Source organism: Cnephaeus nilssonii (assembly GCF_951640355.1).
Source record: "Cnephaeus nilssonii genome assembly, chromosome: 15".
Lineage (NCBI taxonomy): Eukaryota > Metazoa > Chordata > Mammalia > Chiroptera > Vespertilionidae > Cnephaeus > Cnephaeus nilssonii.
The window spans coordinates 29,739,064-29,761,599 of NC_137086.1; the positions used below are offsets into that span (position 1 = coordinate 29,739,064).

General features: G+C 36.3%; 1 protein-coding gene across 2 annotated transcripts in view; it reads right to left on the reverse strand.

Annotated features, from left to right (window-relative positions):
* PSME4 (proteasome activator subunit 4) overlaps positions 1-22,536 on the reverse strand; it is a gene marked incomplete at its 5' end in the record, with an annotated part of 89,977 nt that overhangs the window by 5,287 nt on the left and 62,154 nt on the right. For both annotated transcript variants that reach the window (XM_079792521.1, XM_079792520.1), the window contains 18 exons: positions 1,135-1,290; positions 2,214-2,342; positions 4,153-4,238; positions 6,551-6,759; positions 7,117-7,248; positions 8,885-8,976; positions 9,532-9,636; positions 12,639-12,791; positions 13,304-13,429; positions 14,582-14,651; positions 15,201-15,354; positions 15,895-15,976; positions 16,634-16,763; positions 17,062-17,115; positions 17,959-18,095; positions 19,065-19,274; positions 21,245-21,376; positions 22,306-22,401. In XM_079792521.1, the coding sequence (XP_079648647.1) occupies positions 1,135-1,290; positions 2,214-2,342; positions 4,153-4,238; positions 6,551-6,759; positions 7,117-7,248; positions 8,885-8,976; positions 9,532-9,636; positions 12,639-12,791; positions 13,304-13,429; positions 14,582-14,651; positions 15,201-15,354; positions 15,895-15,976; positions 16,634-16,763; positions 17,062-17,115; positions 17,959-18,095; positions 19,065-19,274; positions 21,245-21,376; positions 22,306-22,401 (2,253 nt within the window). The remainder of the gene's footprint in view (positions 1-1,134; positions 1,291-2,213; positions 2,343-4,152; positions 4,239-6,550; positions 6,760-7,116; positions 7,249-8,884; positions 8,977-9,531; positions 9,637-12,638; positions 12,792-13,303; positions 13,430-14,581; positions 14,652-15,200; positions 15,355-15,894; positions 15,977-16,633; positions 16,764-17,061; positions 17,116-17,958; positions 18,096-19,064; positions 19,275-21,244; positions 21,377-22,305; positions 22,402-22,536) is intronic.

Below are 22,536 nucleotides of genomic sequence, written 5' to 3' on the forward strand. Positions count from 1 at the left end.
TCCATTTCCATTCTTTAGTTAAAAACAATGCAAGAAAAAGTTTGTACAATTTTATAGGTAGCTGTAAATACTTTCACTGAAGTCTGTCGGAGTTGTTATCACCATGGTGGGAGTACCCCAGGGCAGTGGTCGGCAAACTCATTAGTCAACAGAGCCAAATATCAACAGTACAACGATTGAAATTTCTTTTGAGAGCCGAAAACTGACTTCTGTGCATGGGCCACGAAGTTTCAATCGCACTGTCCGTGCGTGTCCGCATGTGGTATTTTGTGGAAGAGCCACACTCCAGGGTCCAAAGAGCCGCATGTGGCTCGGCGAGCCACAGTTTGCCGACCACTGCCCTAGGTACTAGACAATTCTGCTCAAAGAACACAGGAAGCTGGATTGGGAAATGAACAGGCTCATCAGGGAAACGGAAAAATTTCCACTCCCGGTTTCCTACAGATACAACCTATTTTTAGTGCTCTCAAATAAAAGCTATCACTAATGGGAGTGCTCCACTACATGGAAAACCCATTAAGTCATAAAATAAAGTGAAAACGTCAATTACATTTTCTTTACCTAAAGCCAGTTTAGGAAGTTACATCTTACTCCACACATTTATCACAACATGCTTTTCTTATATTAGGCTGTTTCAAATTAATGTTATCTTATTGTACAAAATATTAATATTACACCACAAAAGTTGCCTTTGATTCCTCTACCAAAGAAAATAAAAGGGAACAACAATCCTTCCCTAAATTTACCGGATAATACATTTATGTGTAACTTTTTATTCTCTTGAAACTACCTTCATATACATTTCTATTAGTCATTTAAAAATCAGTAAGATACACAGAGTATTATCACCAGCAATTTCATAGATAAGAAAACTTTGGTTCACAAATGTGACCTGCCCAACTGCAAACAGAAACCAGGATAAGAACTGCCTAATGTTTGTTTCCATTTGTATTCCAGGAAATCATGAATAGGATATCAAAATTAATCCAGGAGGGCTACGCTAAAATTAGTTACTTTTAGTGATTTATACTTTAATAGAACACATCTTATCAATGTGTAAATACTACTTAAAGGGGATCGATGTTGCTTTCTTTGAATTTCTTAAATTTCTATTTGCTTTAACTTAAATTTCACCTCCAGCTGTTCATCCTCCAGAAGACTTATGACCAGCCACCTGATGCCTTTAACTGCATCTTCATTGTTTAGAAAAATAAAGAGGTTGTAAAACACCATGGTCTGGAGGTAGGTCAGCACTGTGTATCTAGCATGCCAAGAACTGCTTCTTGCTGTCTGTGAAAGAGAAGTATAAACAATGAAAATAGTGTTGACAAGAACATGAGGTGACAGACATAGAAATGACACACAAATAAAATCTAATATAATTCTACCTATTTTATGCGGATAGTTAGAGCAACCTCATCTTACAGCTCCTTCTAAATGAAAGGTTGTATGAGCTATTTCGGTAAAGGTATTCAGAATATATGAATAGTGGAGAGTAAAGGGAAGGAATACACAGATGAAAGTCCATTTTGGAAGAGAGAATTATTTATAATTCATGACTAACTTCTCCAAGGGTTGCATATTATTTTATTTTACTTTTCATAGTAGCAGGGTATTGAAAGCAAAAAAGATTGAGTACTACTAAATTCCACTACAAAAAGAATACCAAAATACTGTGCTGTTAAAAATATTTTTTGGTGTTATTTAAACTTAAAAATCTGAAAACCATGGGGACATGTCCATTTTTGTATTATACAGCACATGCATGCCCTGGATAAACCTGAGCACACAGTATACTAAAAAGTGCTACCAGAAAATATATAATCACTTAGGTCTTTCTACCATAGGCTAGGAAATATAAGTGAATAACCTAAGGGGGAAATGGTAAAAGGAAATGACCATCCCCTTCCCTCATTAAGCACCTTGTATTCAAGGTGCTTCAATAATTAGCTCTCTATGTACACAGAATATCTGGGGTTGAGTGATCTGCCCAAGGTCATAGAAGCTGGTGACAGAGCCAGGTACATAATCTAGGTCTAGTTCTTGGGTCAGTACATGAACTCACTCATATTAAAAGAAAAATTAAAATGAAAACAAGTATCAGGTACTGTGTGCACTGCAGCTGACTTAGTGAAATTCTTAGAATAAGCCAAAATCCCAACAAAAAGATATATCTTTATATAAATATATATATATTTGGTATTCACTCTTACTTGTTTTAGCACCTGAAGTACCAAAGGCACTTGATGAGGGTAAAGCAACCCCTGAGACATTAGTGATAAACATAACTTTGCATCTCTTTTCAGTTCATCGTAGCTATTGTCATTTTCCACTGGGGCAATCTAGAGAATAAAACAAACCAAAGACAAAAATTGGAAAATAACAGCCAATTAGTACACAGGCAACCAACTTTCTTTCCCTCAGAATGATTTCCCTCTTGTCCTCTAAAAGGGAACAATAATTTTTTTAAGTATCATTATGAACCACTGAATCTCAACAAATTTAATGGCTTTGATCCACTGTAGTTGCCCTTCTTACTGGTGCTCAAACTGGCTCCTGCATCTTTTAACACAACTGTAGCATCCTGGGTTTCTGGTATGACAAGATGATCTGGGTTTATCCTGTACATTTCTTGGTCTAAACCTGAAATCAGCCATTTCTCCAAGCAACTCTGATTCTTTTAGTGGAAAATGACACTTAGAAAGTATAATTTGGACACCAGGGTATTGACTGCTATTAGGTTGATTAGTGGTTCTGGGCCTTTTCGGTGGACATTGCTAGGGTATAAGCATATTTTCTAAATAGAAATGGATCATGAGGTTAAAATGATAGTTCCAAATTTAGAATTACAGGGATTTTACTAAACAGCTTGGATTTTTATATATCCCTTGTCTCTCATGCTAAAAATCTTGGTTCCTACAGACAATTATTACTGTATTTGCTCTTTATTATACCTTATACATAATGGCTTCACTCTAATATTATGAATAAGGATATTAACCACAAGGCATGTATGAATTTCTGTGTTCTTAAAATCCACCGCTCTGTGTTTTTATCCTACCAACCAGATACACAGTGAGGTAAGCTTCATTTATTTCATTTCGCCTTTTTTTAAGGTACTTTCCTTCCATTTAATTTTAAAAGTGCTTATAGGGTCCTAAAGACAAATGAATAAAACAAGGTACATTCACTCTAGCTTCTTTTCTTTGTCTTCCCCAACCCTTAAATAAGTATCCTCTCAAATATTCTAAATGCATTTTCTTGTTTCTTTTTAAAGTAGTTTTATTTATTTTTCTTTTTCATTTTGTGTGCCTCAGGCATGAAACAGCTCTGGCCACCAACACAGGCATCAAGCTAGGATGAGCTAAGGACTGTACATCTGCTTTGCCCCTGATTGATAAAAGAGCAACACCACCAATCAGGTGTCTCCTTGCCCATTGCCAGGGGGTTAGTTTTAATTTCTAAAAATAAATTATTTTTCTCTAACACACTAAGGATTATACCAACTTAGGTGAGAGAGTCAAAGCTTAGTATTATGAAATTTCTTTGCATGCCCCTAACAAATGGAATCTTCACCAACTCTTCACTGTCCTTACCCAAACTTCAGACAGGCTCCTTCTGAGCCCTCTTTTTGATCTTAGTTTTATCACCTTCAACCTCTGACCAGATGAGTAATTAAAACCACCTCAGGTCATACTTTTCATCAAATAAAATTTCAAAGTCACCATACAAATATCTTCCCATAGATATTTGTTAAAACCAATTATAATGTCACTTATCACTGTAAAATAAATACAATATACTGAACATTTTGATCTTCAGATTTGTTACATATTAAGTATTAAAATGTCAGAAAGAGCTATATTCAAAAATTTCATTGTGGCTTTTCTTTTTAGCTATCAGTATTTTCCTAAACTATTACTTAGAAACTGACTATTAGTGAAACATTGTTTCATCTTATCTAATATTTAAAAGATTATTTCAACAAATATAAAACCACTATCACCTAATGATTTTCCTGTGACTACTCTATTTTTTGAAGATACAACCAAATCATACATAGTCTGAAAACTATCAACCATCAGATGATAAATATAAATTCCCTTTGAAGGTCAAAAGGGGATGCATTCCTCATTTTAGCCCTTAACTTACCTTAAAAAACAAAGGTAAAAGCTGAAGTTGTTCTGTGACTGCTGTAGAGAAGGATCTTCCTGCACTCGCCATCAGCCATTTCAATACTATTTGGAAATGAATACCCAGAATCAGTCTTCGCTTCCAATCAGACCATGAAGTAGAATAGTATTGTGGTGTTAGTGTCAGCCACTTTGACAGTGCTCCAATGTTACTAAACAGATTGTTTATATTACTTCTTAAATGAGACACTGACCAGCAGTATGATAGGACTCACAATAAAGGGGAGGTCAACTAATCTATGGAGTACTAAAGCCACTCTCAAAGAATAAATCAGCAAATTATTAACAAGTCTACCAAATAACTATGCTAAATACAAATTAAAACTAGCCTTCAGTAATTCCAATGTAGCCCTAGCTGGTTTTACTCAGTGGTTAGAGTGTTGGCCCTCAGACTGAAGGGTCATGGATTCAGTTCTGGTCAAGGGCATGTCCCTCTGTTGCAGGCTTGAACCCTGGTGCCTGTTGGGATGCGTGCTGGAGGCAACCAATCGATGTGTCTCTTTCACATTGAGGTTTTTCTCTCTATGTCTCTCCCCCTCCCTTCCACTCTCTCTAAGAATCAATAGAAAAAATATCCTCAGGTGAAGATTAACAAACAAAAAATAGCAACGCCAATGTAGCAAAAACAACAACTAAGTTAGTTGTTTATATTCACAATACTTGAAAAATTTTAAGGTATCAGGACAACAGGACACCACTAATAACAAAGATAATTAGCGGGGGGGGGGGGGGGGGGGCGGCGGGAAGGCCCAGCTAGTGTGGCTCAGTGGTTGAGTGTCAACCTATCAATCAGGAGATCACAGTTCAATTCCCGGTCAGGGCACATTCCTGGGTTGCAGGATTGATCAACAGTGGGGGGTGGGAAGGCATGTAGGAGACAGCGGATCAATGACTTTCTCTCATCATTGATGTTTCTATCTCTCTCTCCCTTTCCCTTCCTCTCTGAAATCAATAAAAATATATATTTTTTTAAAAAGAACTAAGTTGGAGGACTCACACTTCCAGATTTCAAAACCTACTACAAAGCTACAATAATCAAAATAGTATGGTGCTGACATCAGGACCGACATATAAACCAATGAAATAGACCAGAGAGCCTAGAAAGAAACCTTCACACAATTGGCCAATTCATTGTCAAGAGTACCAAGACTATTCAATGGAGAAATAACAGTCTTTTCAACAAATGGCTCTGACAAATTGCTTGTCCATGAGCAAAAAGAACGAAGCTCATATCTTATACTTTAAATGTAAGGGACAAAACTATAAAACTCTTAGAAGAAAACCTAAGGGAAAACTTCATGACATTAGATATGGCAATGATTTATTTGATTGATATCTAGAACATATAAAGATAAAGAACTACAACTCAACAACAACAAAACCTAATTAAAAAACGGGCAAAAGACTTGAATAGGCATTTCTCCAAAGAAGATAAAAAATAACAACTAAACAAAAGAAAAGATGTTCAACAACTAATCATTAGGGAAATGCAAATCAAAACCACTCGATACCTTCTTTACACCAATTAGAACAGCTATAGTCATAAAGACAGAAAACAAGTGTTTTCTGGATGTGAAAGAAATGGAACCTTCCTGCACTGCTGGTATGTAAAATGGTGCAGCCACCATGAAAAACAGCTTGGTGCCTCCCCAGGGTTAAACACAGAATTTCCATATGGCCCAGCAATTCATTTTCAATGCCCACAAGAATTGAAAACAAAGGTTCAGATACTTCCACATCCATACTCATAGCAGTATTATTCACAATAGCACAAAATATAAATAACATAATGTCCATCAACAGATGAATAAACATTAAAAACACTAGGCAAAATAAAAAAAGCAAACATATATGATTCCACTTATATGAGGCACTTAGACTAGCCCAGTGGTCGGCAAACTACGGCTTGCCCCTTGAGTGTGGCTCTTCCACAAAATACCACGTGCGGGCGCGCACGTACAGTGTGACTGAAAACTTCGTGGCCCATGCGCAGAAGTCGGTTTTTGGCTCTCAAAAGAAATTTCAATCACTGTACTGTTGATATTTGGCTCCGTTGACTAATGAGTTTGCCGATCACTGGACTAGCCAACCTTATAGAAAGTAGAATGGTGGGTGCCAGGGGCTGGGCAAGGGGAGAATGAGGAGTTATTGCTCAATGGGTACAGTTTCAATTTTACATGATGGAAAGAGTACTAAAGATAGATGATGGTGATGGTTGCACAACAATGTGAATATATTTGATGCCACTGTACATTTTATGTTATGTACATTTTACCACAATAAAAAGGGTGAAAAAAGCCCTAAGAAAATATAAATGTCTGTTTTTAAGTGAGTATCTACTAATTTCAGCCACTCACTAGTTTTTAAGAGTTTAATGCCCTGAGTTCGTTCATCTTCTTCACCAATTCCATTTTCTTCCATGACATGGTTCTGAATTTCTTCATCCACATCCATGAGGGGTTTCAATTTCTCTAAAATTCGAGCAGTAAACTCAGAAACACGAGGGGATGCTGTTGGCGCGGTGTTTGGCAAAGAAACATCTATCATGAATATGTAGGTCAGCACACTATAAAATGAAACAGGTACCGTAAGAAGAGATCCCACATTCTCAATAAAACTAGGGTTCAAAAGCTATAACCCACCCAAGACAATTCCTAGAGAAGGTCTCTTGTGCTGTGCCTGCAACTCAGGTAATAAACACGGGGCATGCCGACTGTTCATCTCTGGCTGGGTGAGCCCACTGCCACCCTATTTTACATTCAGAGCCTCTTGTCTAGTGTGTACACCACCATATAAAACAAAATCTGAACAAGAGCATACTATGAAACTCAATAGTAATATAACCAGTATGCATTCCTAGATATTAAAGTTCACTAAGAAGAGCTCAAGCGGTATACCATACCACAGAGAAAATAATACCTACCTCCCTATTCTTTCCCTGACATTTTTGTAAACCTGGGTGAGTTTGGGTTCCAAGTACTTCAACAGTCTGTGCAATAGCTCAGGCACTCTCCACTCTTGCTGGGCAAGGCCACCTTGCAGTACATAGAGTCGACTAAAATGAAAACACAGGAGAGTTGTGTTAGTCTTTACATACTGAAGGTATGGATTAATGATGCCTGTGTTTCACTGAAAACTGTCTCATTTTCTCAGCAACAACCACAAAACCTAATTCAAAAATGGGCAAAAGACTTGAATAGGCATTTCTCCAAATTCAAAACAGCATCTTTATGAAGATTTTATTATATTTCCTGTACCATTTTCTTTGTATTCTCTTGTCATCCCTACTACCATAATCAAAAGAAATACTGATTTCAGAATACTATTTTTTTTTGAAAGTATCTTTTCTTTTGTTTGTTTAAATATATTTTATTGATTTTTTTTACAGAGAGGAAGGGAGAGGGATAGAGAGTTAGAAACATCGATGAGAAAGAAACATCGATCAGCTGCCTCCGGCACGTTCCCTACTGGGGATGTGCCCGAAACCAAGGTACATGCCCTTGACTGGATTCGAACCTGGGGCCCTTCAGTCCACAGGCCAACACTCTTATCCCCTGAGCCAAATCGGCTAGTGCCAGAATACTATTTGAGTTAATCTCTAAGCATCAGAATTTTCCCCACTGATTAAGAAAAATAATCAATTATTCTTCTTGTTAACAGGATTATCTATATTTCTCTCTCTTATCCACTAATTTGTTCTCAGCTCCTTATACACCACCAAGTATATTCTCCCTTAAAAGATTACCGGTACTCTCTTCTTTCCTCATGGGAAAGAGTGAACAATGAGAAGCTATGAGAAAGAAGCTACTACTGTCATAGCACAAAAGGTAGTCCTGATATAAAAAAGACTTGACAGTGACGAAGGCTGAATCTAACTTTTATTTAAATTGCTCAGGTTGCTTCCATTCCTCTTTCTTGTCCCTACTGAGAAATAACTGTACTTAGTATCATGTCGTATGGAAATGGATCACGTATCTCATAGAAGATTTACAGTTGACCCTTGAACAACACAGGGAGTAGGGATACAACTCCTGAGCAGTCAAAAATCCCCATATAACTTTAGACTTCCCCCGAATTTTAGTTGTCCCTCAGTATCTGTAGGGGGATTGGCTGCAGGACCCTCCTGTGGATGCCAAAATCTACGGACGTTCAAGCCCCCTATATAAAATGGCATAGAACAATGCATACAGCCGGCCCTCTAAATCCGAGAATTCCTAACAGTATTTTCCATCCAAGGTTGGTTGAACCCTTGGATGTGAAAGCTGGGGATGTAGCCGAAACCGGTTTGGCTCAGTGGATAGAGCATCGGCCTGCGGACTCAAGGGTCCCAGGTTCGATTCCGGTCAAGGGCATGTACCTTGGTTGCGGGCACATCCCCAGTAGTGGGTGTGCAAGAGGCAGCTGATCGATGTTTCTCTCTCATCGATGTTTCTAACTCTCTATCCCTCTCTTTTCCGCTCTCTAAAAAAATCAATAAAATATATTTTTTTTTAAAAAAAAGAAAGCTGAGGATGTAGAGGACTGACTGTATATTTATTGGGGGGAGAAAAATATCTGCATAAAAGTGGACCAGCACAGTTTGAACCAATGTTGTTCAAGGGTTAACTCTAGTTATGAAGTGTAGGCAGTTCATTCCCATTCATACATCAAGCACAAACTTTTTTTAACTGTGTAATTTTTTTTTTATTTACCATGCATCTACAAAGGAGCCACCTTCACCACTCAATGGTGATTCCAACAGCAGCTCAAAAAGCCAATGAAGTTTCCGGGGATCTCTGCTTTCCTGTGTTGAAATATAAAGCAATGATTAAAACAGGAGTCCTACAATGCTGTAAATGAGTCAGATCCTTTTATTTTATAAATATAAATCTTATTTATAAATAAAAGGATAGAGGAAGAAAATCGAATTAAAAGTCACAGTGAGTCAAATCCAAATTATGTTATCATAGCTCATGTTAAAAAGATAAACAGTGAGAATATTGTTAGCTAAATGGCTTTTCTTTAAATCAGAGTATACAAGTTATGGACATATTTAGTGTTAAAAATAACACCGATAACCTTACATAATCTGGCTTTTACATGTAAGTTACATATGATTTGACTTGTCATCTATTCTAAAACAATGTATTACTATGGCCGGGAGGATATAATAATCTCTTAAGGTTATCACCCAAGGCTTATTTGAAAGACTAAACAGAACCATTTCCAATTATTTTAAAATGACACAACTATGAGCAAAATTTCAAGATTCAGGAAGTATAATGAGAATTCACAGATTTTGAGACAAGGTATAAAAGTTTGAATAGATCAGTTAGACACAGAAGTAAGCAGAACTCACACAGGACGTTGCTATACAAGTTCCCCAGTCGTTGTAAGTTTCCACTGTAATGTTGGACAGCGCTGTTCTAAGCAGAGGGCACAGAAGCTCCCAAAGCTTCTCCACCTACTCAAAACAGAATGCATGGGAAAATACTCAGAACATTTGTCTTCGGCTCTTTTCCAAGAAACATATAAACACACAAACTGATACTGATTTAAGTTATTTCTTTTTAAAAAATTACTTTTTAGAATACCTAAATAATCCAGAAAAGTAACTTCACTATATTATCATCACACACACCCAGCTATGTGACTTTGTTTTTCCAAAAAATTATTCAGAAAAGAGGAGACCCCTTATATCCGTGGTCGGCAAACTGAGGCTCGCGAGCCACATGCGGCTCTTTGGTCCCTTGAGTGTGGCTCTTCCACAAAAATACCACGGCCTGGGCGAGTCTATTTTGAAGAAGTGTCATTAGAAGAAGTTTAAGTTAAAAAAATTTGGCTCTTAAAAGAAATTGCAATTGTTGTACTGTTGATATTTGGCTCTGTTGACTAATGAGTTTGCCGACCACTGCCTTATATGATTCCTTACAAAATCATATAATTTCTCTTAAAGAGAAGTTCTCTCTTTAAATTTTTGAATAATATAGCATACTGGGCTGGAAAAAACCCTCCATCATTTCAAAATTTTGTGCTTGCCCAGCCGGTGTGGCTCAGTGGATGAGTGTAGACCTATGAACCAAGAGGTCGCCAGTTCAATTCTTGGTCAGGGCACATACCCAGGTTGTGGGCTCGATCCCCAGTAGGGAAACATCTCTAAGAGACATCATCAATTGGCTGCCTCTTGTACACCTCCTACCATGTACACCTCCTACAAGAGGCACCCAATTGATGATGTCTCTTAGAGGTGTTTCTCTCCCTTTCTCTCCCTTCTTATCTCTCTAAAAAATCAGCAATAATTTTTTTTAAATTCTGTGACTAAGGACTATAATCACTTAAAAAAAGTTCATGCTTATTGAGGTCATTTGATTGAATCCTACTTTAGGAAGATATGACATTTTAAGACAATTTCTTATTGGCCTGAAGTATAATCTTCAAATACCAAGTTTTGAATTACTATCAATAGCCTTTAAGAAATGTTCAGTTATACAAAGATTGCAAATATATGTATAGATGCTTATCACAGTTTAATGAGAATACTAATCACCTTGGGATCTTGATCAAATGCAGACGACTCATTAGATCAGGGCGGGACCTGAGATCCTCCTTTCCTAACAAGCTACCAAGTGATGTCCACGGACTGCACTTGAGTCAAAAGGACGAATGGGGAGGGAGGGCTTGGGATAAAGTTTCCAGTGGTAGCACCAGGCACTGATTAAAAGTAATAATAAGAGCCCTGGCCAGAGTGTCTCAGTTGGCTGAGTGTCACTCCGTGCACTGAGAGGTCGCCAATTCGATTCCCAGTCAGGGCACATGCCCAGCTTGATCCCCAGTAGGGTGTGTGCAAGAGGCAGTGGATCAATGTTTCTCTCCCCCTCTCCCTTCCTCTCTAAAATCAATGGCATATTTTAAAAATAAATAAAACATAAAATTGTTTCATGATATGTGAACAGGAAAAAAGGCAATAATACAAATTAACAAAGTTTTATTTAATATGTGATGTTAATACATATAACTAAATTAACATATTAAAAGTATTCATAGGCCTCCTAAAAGTATGTGTAATTAAGTTGGCCCAAAATAATATTTGTGTGTTTTCTTTGAGGAAATGGTGGCCTACCTTATATTCAGGCATTGCAGACATTTTACCTGGTTATTTTCAGCCTAGTGCATTTTGCTAGGAAACTAACCTTAGGGCAGATATATAGAACTAAATTTTACAATTAAAAAGCAGGATACTCAAAAGAAGGGTGTCAAACTCAAAGTGCCTATAAGACCAAATGTGCTGTGTAGATGGGGGAAGGGGTCGAGAAGAAGGGGTTTAATGAGCACTAGAGAGTGCCCCATGAAGGAGAAGCCCAGGAGCAGCACCAGCAACAGATACAATGCAATAGTGTGGAACCAGCGTTCCAGGACCTTCGTATTTTTCAAGGGAAACAGAAATATTTTTATATGACATATCCTGATTTTCCCCTAATGTTGGCAAATAATTCAAAATTTAAAAGATGTTGAATGTTGTCTATATACCAAGGGGTTGTGACTTATACTCAAAAGCAATATGGAATTGAACACTTCAAATTTTTTTTGTTTTAACAGATTACTTTATTAATATATCATTCTAAACATTACAAAAATACAACCTAAACATCAGAGTATCAAACACTGTTCCAGTAAGAAGTCCAAGAGTGCATTTATGGCTATTTTAGGAAATATGAATACTTTGGCTTTCATTATTACATCAGATGAAAAAAACAATTCAAAGAATAGGTTTCATCTCTTCTACGATGTTAACAAAGCCAAGTAGAAAAATAAGTGTTTTTAAAAAAAAAAAAGAAGAAGAAGCCCTAGCTGGTCTAAGTGGATAGAGTGTCAGCCTGCGGACTGAAGTGTCCCGGGTTCGATGCCGGCCAAGGGCATCTACCTCAGTTGCAGGTTCCTCCCCAGGCTGGGCCCTGGTCGGGCCCGTGGAGGAGGCAACCAATCGATGTGTTTCTCTCACATTGATATTTCTCTGTCTTTCCCTCTCTGAAAATCAATGGAAAAATATCCCTGGGTGATGATTTAAAAAACAAAACAAAACACATGCCCAGGTTTCAGGCTCGATCCCCAGTAGCGGGCATGCAGAAGGCAGCCCGTCAATGCTTCTCTCTCATCATTGATGTTTCTACCTCTCTCTTCCTCTCCCTTCCTCTCTGAAACCAATAAAAATATATTACAAAATAAAGAAAGAAATAATAATAAAAAGATACCCAAGCAATTTGGAAGCACTTATTCATGTTCTCCTCATTGCATACTTACTCATATAAATTACTCAGGAATAGAAGTGGTTCTTCACTTGTATTAGGTACTCAGCAAATATTTGTTGAATGAATCAACTATGAATGGAAATGGACCTAATGTGCTGGGACTTACTACATAAATGGAAAATGTTGCTTTAACAGGGAATGTGCTGTACAAATACATCACCTTTTCAAATGTCCAATGCTTAGAACCTCTGATTAAACCAGCTATAATTTCTGCAACACATCGCTGGGTGCTTTCATGTGAATCTGCAACCAAACGTTCTAAGTGGGGCTTCAGCACTGGCAAAAAGGCGTCATCAAAATTTCTGAATATACCCTACAAAAACAAGGGTAAGGAAGTTCCTCAGTACTTGAATGACTACCACCTCCATTTGTTTACTATCTTACTACTGTGCTTAAAACAAACCCCAGTTCTCCCTTCTAGAACTTTGTATTTTATTGTGCCATGTAAAAGGACAGTATTCTTATCATTTTAACTTAGAGGTACTGTTAATCAAGAAAACAGAAATTAATAATCTTTCTGACCTTAAAAATAGCACACACACCCTTTAAAAAAATAACATGAACATCAAATGAATCTAGTTTTGCGGGTTTTTTATTTGCTTCAACTGCTAATTACAAAGATAAAGGGGGAAAAAAAGCCTTTTTTTAATATAGAGTGCTAGGACAATAAGGCAAGATCAATATGATTGGCATAACTTCCAGAGCCATTTTAAATGAAAATAAGAGATGACTAAACTCAAACTTTGATCAAATACTTTAAAACGTATAAACCTACAAACTGACAGCCACTAAGCTTTATGAAGAAGGCATATAAATAACAGTTACCTTAAAGAGGCAAAAACGTCGAGGATTAAATTTATCTTTTCCTTTTCTGTCTTCTAAAGATAGAAAAGTAATTAACTGTTGAACAAACTTAGGATCAGAAAAATGATCAAATATGATCTGTTCTGCCTGTAAAGTTAAAGGAAAAGAACATTTAGTGTTTAAAATGTATTTAAAAACAATTCTGAAAACATTAAAATTCATCTATAAAGTTTTGATACCTAACAGTAAGCTACTATTTTTTTTCTAAAGAATTTTTAGTCCTAGCTGGTTTGGCTCAGTGGAAATAGCAGCCTGCAGACTGAAGGGTCCCAAGTTTGATTCTGGTCAAGGGCGCATGCCTGGGTTGCAGGCTCAATCCCGAGTAGGAGGCGTGCAGGAGGCAACCAATCAATGATTCTCTCTCATCATTGATGTTTCTCTCTCTCTCTCCCTTCCTCTCTGAAATCAATAAAAATATATTTTTTTAAAAAAGAATTAATTCTCACAGAAGCTTTCTAAAATCCATGTAATATCACTTCCTAAAAATGCAAAATCCATAAGAGTAGCTAAGTTTCCTTCATCTTCAAGTGTGCATTCCATTTCTCAAACTGTGAATTAAAACCAAAAAAATCTTCTGCTTAGGAAATGAAGGTTTTATGTTACTGTACCATCTTGTGTGAAATTTAGAAGAAGTCCCCAAACTGCACACCAAACTCAGCAAATTATTTCCATATTTATATAGCATCAGAAGTTAAAAGATAAACTTTATTCAGAATTAGAAAATGCATCTACTACACCAGTAACTTAATTAAGAAAGACATAAACTTAAAAGCCCTTAAGTCAACTTTCAAGCTGACAAATGATTTATGAAGACTAAGGAGTTCTAAGTTAAATCTATAAACATCTATGTACTGTGTAACTATCATTTACATACAATAAAAAACCAAAAGCCAGTCATTATCCTTGCTTTCAAGAAGCTTGTTAGACAGAAATGGTACAAAAAAACAAGCCGATAACTATACACAGTAGTGCCCAAGTGAGTGCCAAGTGGGGTAGTAACTTGAGAGTAAACTTAGATACAAAAAGACTCCAGCCACCTGGCTCTAACAGAACGGGGGAGAATAAGGGAGGTGGGTGGGGTGGAGTAAGGGAGTACACATTTACTGGTATTTAACCCCGTGCTATACTGAAACACACAAATTGGGAAGAAAAATGAACTGAATTTGAAATGTATCTGGCTACAAGTAAGTTGCATTGGAACCAGGGTAAGTGCTATCATGGTGAAAATGGAATGCTTACCTCTGTCAAATCCTCCCTGCTCCTGCCAAGCTTGGGCTGTTCTTCCACACCAGCATAAACAACCATATTCCTACACAGAAAGAGTTTAAATTGTAATACACATAAGAAAATATAGCAGAGCTTCGTGAATAGAATGCATTGAAGGTACTTTTAATAAACTCTAATTAGATGCCACATTTGGGGATAGGAGTACATCACTAACAGTCCTGGCCTTAAAAAAATCTATCAAATCACTGTGTCCTTATGAAATAAATTATTGGAGTCAACAATAAGAGATAAACAAGCATTTCTCTGGGCTGGTTTAGGCATGCTTAGTATTAATAGGTAGGAATATAATTAAGAGCAGCTATTAACAAACACCTTAAACATATAATGGTGGGCCTAAGGAAGCCTACGGGTTTCGGTGGAAAAACAAGAAAAGAGGCAGGATCAAGGCATAGCATTGGCAGGAGTCAAGAAAAAAAGGAAAAGGAAAAAACCTGAAGAGTCTGTATTTTTGGTGGTCGAGTCCTTCTAACTGCTTCAAGTGCTTCTGAACATCCCCAGAAGTTCAAAGATAAAACAAATTACATCAAAGATAATCAGTTTAATAATAAGGTGCATGGGAAGTTGTACTTACTGTGGCCAGGTGTAGTATCCCCAGTGAGTTTTTTCCACAAAACAACTTGACTCCCATTCTTTTTTAGTTTTTGGTATACTTTTGCTATCATAATGCAACCAATGATTATCAGGCCTATCACCAGCAAGAATTTGGGTGGATTTAGGGTATCCGCCTGAGGAAAAGACAAATTACATTTGATGAACTTAAAAATATGTGTGCAATAATTATTCTCAACTTTTAATCAATAGGATTAGTGTGACTGTCTTCATAACAGGACTCTCTTACAATTGGCACAAGGCAAGACTGACCATGTGTATCACTAGTTTTTACTAAGCCAACTGTTTTCCTTTATAATACTAGTGACCCTGAGCACGAATCCATGCGAGAGTAGCTCACTGCCGCTTGCCTCAGCTGGCTGCCCCACCCACCGCCGCTCGTAGCTCTCCGCTGTAGCTCGATGTCCTGCCCTGCTGTAGCTCTCCCCTGCTTGTAGCTCGCTGCCCCACCCTCCTGCTGATCGTCGTTACATGACGGTGTCTCAACCAATTTGCATATTACCATATTATAAGTATAGATTTTAAACTTTGTATTAAAATAATTTTACACTTCTATAGTTTGTATAGAAAAATATTTGAGATCAAGAACTATATACTTTGAAAGAAACTTCCAAGTCTGCTGAGAAGCACTATTAATTACATTTGGTAGTACTTACTTATTTCATAGGGGTTGATGGTCAGTTTTTTATGGGTCCTTTTTAGCTGCTTAAGAATACCAGCAACAGCTGAGATTGCCATCTGAAAACGAAACAGGGCGGATGTGTCAACTTTTTAAATCTCTTAAATGGTTGCATGCCTTAATCAAAGGAGAAGCTGGATTTCTTTCAAGAATCGAGAAATATCTCACCCAATGATACCTGGTGGCACATGTGAGTGCTAAATATGACCTGGAAGGAGTCACTCATAGTTCTTACCCTTGAACCTTCATCCTTCATGCTAGTCTCTGCCTAGAAAACTTTGATCTTTTCACCAATACATGCTCATTCTTCAAATCTCAGCCAAAACATTTCTTAAGGATCTTTCTCCAATGTACCAGCTTAGGTCAGTCCCACCTTGTACCCCACCTCGAATACTTTGCGAGTAAAACAAAAAAGTTGTATCCTCAGACATCTTTCGCTTCCTTTACCACTTCATATAATTAACTTCTCGAAGTCAATCTTTCCCATTAACCTGTAAACTTGTTCCCTGCTATATCTCCAGTGCTAAAAGGTAGTGTCCGAACATGTCCTCATGTATTTATTAGCCGAGTTATCATCTCTCAACCCAAAGAAGTAGACTTCAAATCAATGCACTCCAAGGTATTTATTAAGTGTGTCTTGTTTGTGAAGAATTTAAAGGCTTCATGTGAGGTAAAAACTCTCAAACCCAAGATTGTAACTAAAATAAAATATCTACCTTTCGAACTACAATTGCATCATGGTTGAGATTTTCAATAAAAAAACGTATGGCACGAAGAGGTAACACTCGGTCATCTCTCAAGAGTAGAGACAGAAGCCCAATGCCTATATGCTCAAATTTCCAGGGCCTAAAAAGGGGAGGGGGAAAACAAAATAACAAAACACAGTGCTCATGAAACCACTTAACAAAAACAAAACAAAAAACCACAACTGAATATGAAACATTTTTTAAGTATCCCAAATTAAAATAGGTATACTGAAGAACATCCCTCCTATCATTAGCCCCAAACTTCCCCTCTTAGTCTTGTAAATTCATGAATCAGACCACAATATTTTTGTGATACAGTCTTTCATGGCCTCCAGGACAGAAAACTCCTATAGTATTTAAAATAAAAGCTTTGAAAATTAAAAAATTTATGTACTTACAGATTTCTCTGCTCCACACCATCTAGCAAGGTGTTTACCAAATTTTCATAGTTCCTTAAAAAAAAAAATAAGTTCAGGTGAGGTATTTTTTTTTTTTAACAAAGTAATAAGATGAACATAGACAAAGTAATAATATAAATTCAAATTCTGGCTAGATTCACCCTCTCACTGGTGAGAAGCAAACCAGAGTAAAAGCAAATGGATGAACAGAGACACTGGGGAAAGAACATGAAGAGTACAAAGAAAACCAAACAAAGTATTATGCTAGGTACAAAGCAACTCAACTGTTCCTGACTGGACATTCAAAAGTCAATTTGTGAGTGTCCGAACATGTCCTCATGTGGCACTCCAAGTATATTCATAAGGTAGGCTACTATATAAAAGTTTATTACTTTTATATAGAGATATTGGAAAAAAATCAATAAGCATATTCATAAGGCAAAGAAACAAATCAAGATAGGAAGGCCCCTACTTGAGTTTTATCACTGAAGCACTGAAGTGCTTTGGTTTCAAAAATCTAGAAACAGGTTATTGATATCCTGATAACAAATTTGTATAAATCTGATCAAAAAGCAATTATTTATAAGTGCTATGTGAGATAAATGTGTTGAACTTGAGTTAGTTTTTAATAACTGATATTCGTACTTAAAAATCAAAGAGAATTCACACTGAAAAATGATATGACATTAAGATTAAGTTTATTTTAAGATGGTGTTTCCCAACTCCATAAAAGTGTCAATCTGGGATCTTCACAATGATTATTTCCTAACATTTCTGTATTTTTTACAGAATCAATGTGTAAATTTTATTACACAGTTATGGTTCACCTGTATTTTAGAGATATTTAAAACCCACTATCTATAATGTAATCTTTGACAAGAAGGCACGTTTAATTACCTTAGGGCATCAGCATTCTTTACTTGTTGGCGTCTAAGTCCTTCTTTTATTTCTTCTAAGCTAGGCATTATCTGGTTGGTAGAGGGGTTTTTTGATTGTTGAAGTAATTCTGCTATTCCAACACATGACTTGGGAATCTTATTAAAAAGAAAAGCCAGGGGGGAAAAGTGAAGTATTGACACATACTACAACATGGATGAATCTTGACAATATTATGTTAAGTGAAAGAAGCCAGATATAAAAGGCCACATATTGTATGATTCCATTTATATGAAATGTCCATAACATGGGAGTTCACAGAGAAAGAAAGTAGACGAGTGGTTTTCAGAGGCCACAGGTATGGGGGAACTGGAAGTAACTGTTGCTTGGTATACAGTTTCTTTTTGACTGAGGAAAAGGTTCTGGAATTAGAGTAGTGATAGTTGTACCACCCTGTGAATACACTATTGTTGAGTGAATGTTTGGAATGTGAATTACATTTCAATTAAAAAATTTTTTTTAGCAGTTTAATCTAACAACAGCTGTAAATAGCAAAACTGTTTCATAAAAAAGGAATACATTTAGAGCAGTGATTTTTAAGTCAACATAACCACTGTAGAGAAGAGGAGCATTCAACTGTGCTCACATCTCTTTTAGCCATCCCGATTCTAATGGGTGCCTAATATGCACTTGAAGATTTGTAGATGATCTACTACTACATCTCTCCATTTGAGCACCCAGGAACCTTTTTCATTTGTCAAATCATTCCATTTTTATTTTCTTCACTATAAATTATGAACCCAGAGGCCAGTAAGAATAGCACTCTAAAATATCAATTCTTTGAAAAATGAGGCCACAGCATGTACAGGGAATAATGGTAATTATAACTATGTAATAACCCTTTGTGGCCCCTTGGAAGAGAGCAGTCTAGCTCACTCCTGGCCATGCTCCAACCTCCTATTCCACCCTGCTATTTACAGTAAAGACCACAAAGAAAACAAAAGAAATGCTTTTAAAAATTAATTATCAAGAACATTATTACAGAAAAAAAGATAAGAAAAATAGAAAAGCATTTTAACAGGGTAGTATTTCCACTAAAATCTGAATTACAAAATAGCTATGCTTACTGAGAAGTCCAAGCCAATTGTTTCATACTGACGATGAATCTTTTCTGCAAGGTCATCAAACAGTCTCACTATTGATGGTTTTTCCAGGGACATGGCTTTGCTAAGACCAGAAGAAACAATTGCTGGCCAAGTCTGTACAATACAGTCCCAATCATGAAGGTTTGCCAAGCATACGCCACTGTGATTTCCAAGCAGACAATACAAGGCACCCTGCAGGAAAAAAAATTAATATGGAGTTAAGAAGTCACTCACCTACATGATGGTTTTAAATTTACTAAACACTGATTAAATTCTTGATTCTGTTTAGCAAAATAAGTTCACATATTTGTTTGGCATGTTACTTTTAGAAATCTGAACTTGACGTTTAATTAAATGTCATTCAGTAATATTTTCTCTAAGTCATTTAATAGGGGGCTAGCTCAAAAAATGGCTATTAGGGTAATATAAAAGTGAAAGGATTTTGTTAAGACAAAGCTTCCATCCCAATTCTCTTGTACTTCAACTATATTGTAAAGATCATGAACTATATATATCACTCTTAGCATTTTAGGACATAATGTGTAGAATGATTTCTAAAGTAGTTAACATATCTTTCCCATGTATTTTCCTAAGTATAGAAAAAATTGGTTACTTAATTATACTGTGTATTTTCTAGCCATAAAAGTTCAATAGGTATCCCTTTTCAATGACAAGAACAATTAGTACCAAAACATTTCCTGAACATTCACCCTAACTAAACTCCGATCAGACTTCTTACCCACCTGATGCTGTACTCCTCTTTACAAGTTCTCTTAAGGTCACTGTTAAAAGCTCACCTATACTGATCTAATAGACATTTTTCAATTTTGATATTACTTAACCTATCTGATTTTGTACATTTAAAATGCTTTCAACAAGATCAATAACATACCTCACAATGAGTTACCCTTTCTACATGGGGGCGGGGAGGCGCACAGCACATTTTTTCCATTAAGGATCATGTAGTAAATAATTGGCCATACAGTCTCTGTCAAAACTACTCATCTGTCACTATAGCATTAAATAGCTGTAGACAATACATAAAAGAATGGACATAGCTGTGTTCCAATAAAACTTTACTTATAAAAGCAAGTGACTGAGCCCAAGCTATAGTTTGTTGACCTGTCCTTACAGGCTAAATTTAAGGAACTTGTTTAGTTCTCATCTTAACTCTTTCCAGAAAGCAACTGACAGCACTAGTTGTGTCTTCCTTCTAGAAAGAAGTCTCGTTATCGTCTGTAATTCCTCCTTATTTTCTTATGTATTTATTACCTTTCCCTTCTCAGTTACCTCTTCTTCTTAGGCTTCTAATGAAGTTTTCTCAACACCTGCCTTCTGGTCCTGCCTCACTCTCCTCCTAGGCTCTCGTACCCATCTCTAAAGATTTCAATTATCATCAATATACACTGATACAGTATTTTTAAATCCAAACTCAGATGTCTGCCTTGCCTCTTAGTTTATTGAAACTACTTCAAATTAAACTTGTCCAAACAAATCCTACCTAATAAAGAGGGAATATGCTAACTGACCCTCATGTTGTCGCAAAGATGGTGGCGCCCACAGCCAATAAGGAGGGAATATGCTAATTGACTGCCATGCCCTCAAAAGGTGGCGGCACCCACAGCCACAAGATGGCGGTGTCCAGTCCCCTCTTCCCCGCCAGGGTGGCAGGCACGCGGCATAAATCACTTTCAATCAGCCCAGTTCTATCTGATGGTATAAATGACCATTATATATCACCTACACTCTATATTGCATCCCTATGAGAGGTAGTATTTTCCTTATCTTGCATCATTTCCTTCCTCCTCTGTGTTCATCACACAAGCTTTCTCTCAGTTGCTCAAACTTACTATGTTAGGCCCTCCTTCACGCTGGTCACATTATCCTAAACGGTTGTGATAAATAATTTAAGTAAATAATTGGGGAGAAAAAAAATAAACTATACCTGTGAAGTACACTGATGTCTTCAACTTACTTTGAAATACATAAAAAAATAAGATGGCTGAAGAAATAGATATGAGATAAGGTAAATAAAGCTTTAAAATGGTAAAGACAGTACCTGAATGGTGGACATACAGACAGTCACTGAAGAATTATTTATTTCAACTTTTCTGTGTGTTTGAAAAATTCTTATAGTAAAACAAAACAAAAAATAACTGTACCTTGAACTGCTGTTGTGTGACATCTTGTCTGTCGGGTCGTAAGAACTCCAAAACCAAGGGAATGATATCTCTGCAGCAGAAGTTATATGCTCCCAAGGCAGCAAAAAATGTTTGCTGAGCCTTATTTCTGACCTAGAGAGAGTATTATTAACAGAGAACTTTTATTCAATGATAGACAAACTACAAAAATTCCTAAATGAATTATCATAAAGTAAAAATTTAAATATTATATTAGAAAAACATATTAAAGCAATGCCTTAACAAAAACAAATAATTATCTTTTTATCGAAAGGAAAGCATGACCACCAACCATATCTACAATTTAGGTTACATCAGTACAAATATTTTTTATAAAGGCGAGACTGAATGGAATCAGTATGCATTTGATCAGTAACATAATCAGCAAAATATTAAACTTCTTATTCCGAGTTACTCTTGATGAAAAGTCTGATTTTCTCTAAAACACAGAAGTTAACTTTTTCAATGCAAATGTTATCACCACATATTTTATAACATAAGCAAAATATTCAGTGTAAATATAAAAACAACACACAGTACATATTTTAAGCCCTTTTCAAGGTAAGTTTAGGTGAAATATCTTCGTTAGAGACTAGTTTCCCAATTTATATTATTTTATAAATACAGAATAATTAGCTGTACATAAATCTCTTTACTTTTTTCAGTTTTCCATGATTAGCGATAATAGTATTGGTCCCATACTACCTTAAAGGATAGACCCCATAATTCACATGGTAGTTTATCCAAACATAACACCTAGGAGGGATTACATGGCCTTTATGATGTGATTTAATTAAGTGGCAGCAACATTACACTAGCATTATCCATCAACTTCAATTAATTTTTTTTTAATTGGAGAAGCAATTACACACAGCAAAAATAATTATTTTTAAAAGACTAGCTAAATTAGCATGAATATATTTACAATTTGAAAGATGTTCTCTATGCCAATAAATTTAAACTCCCTTGTTAAAATAGGGATATTTAGGTTGCATGTAATAAAATGGGAGAGTGGGGAGAGTGGTGTTTAGACTAGGCCTTACCTGACTGTATGAACTTGTAGATAAACGAAGAAGATCTCTGATCATATCTTGATGTACCTTTTTGTACTCACAACCTTCAACAGTTAGTGTTCGTAGCTACAAAAAGAAATCAATGTAAATCAAATCTCAAAAGTTTGTACTAAAAGCTCATTTAATTATGAAGTAACACAAGTAATTAAATATTCATCTGGAAAACTGTCATTTAAAAAAGTCATCTTGATTTTAAAAAGA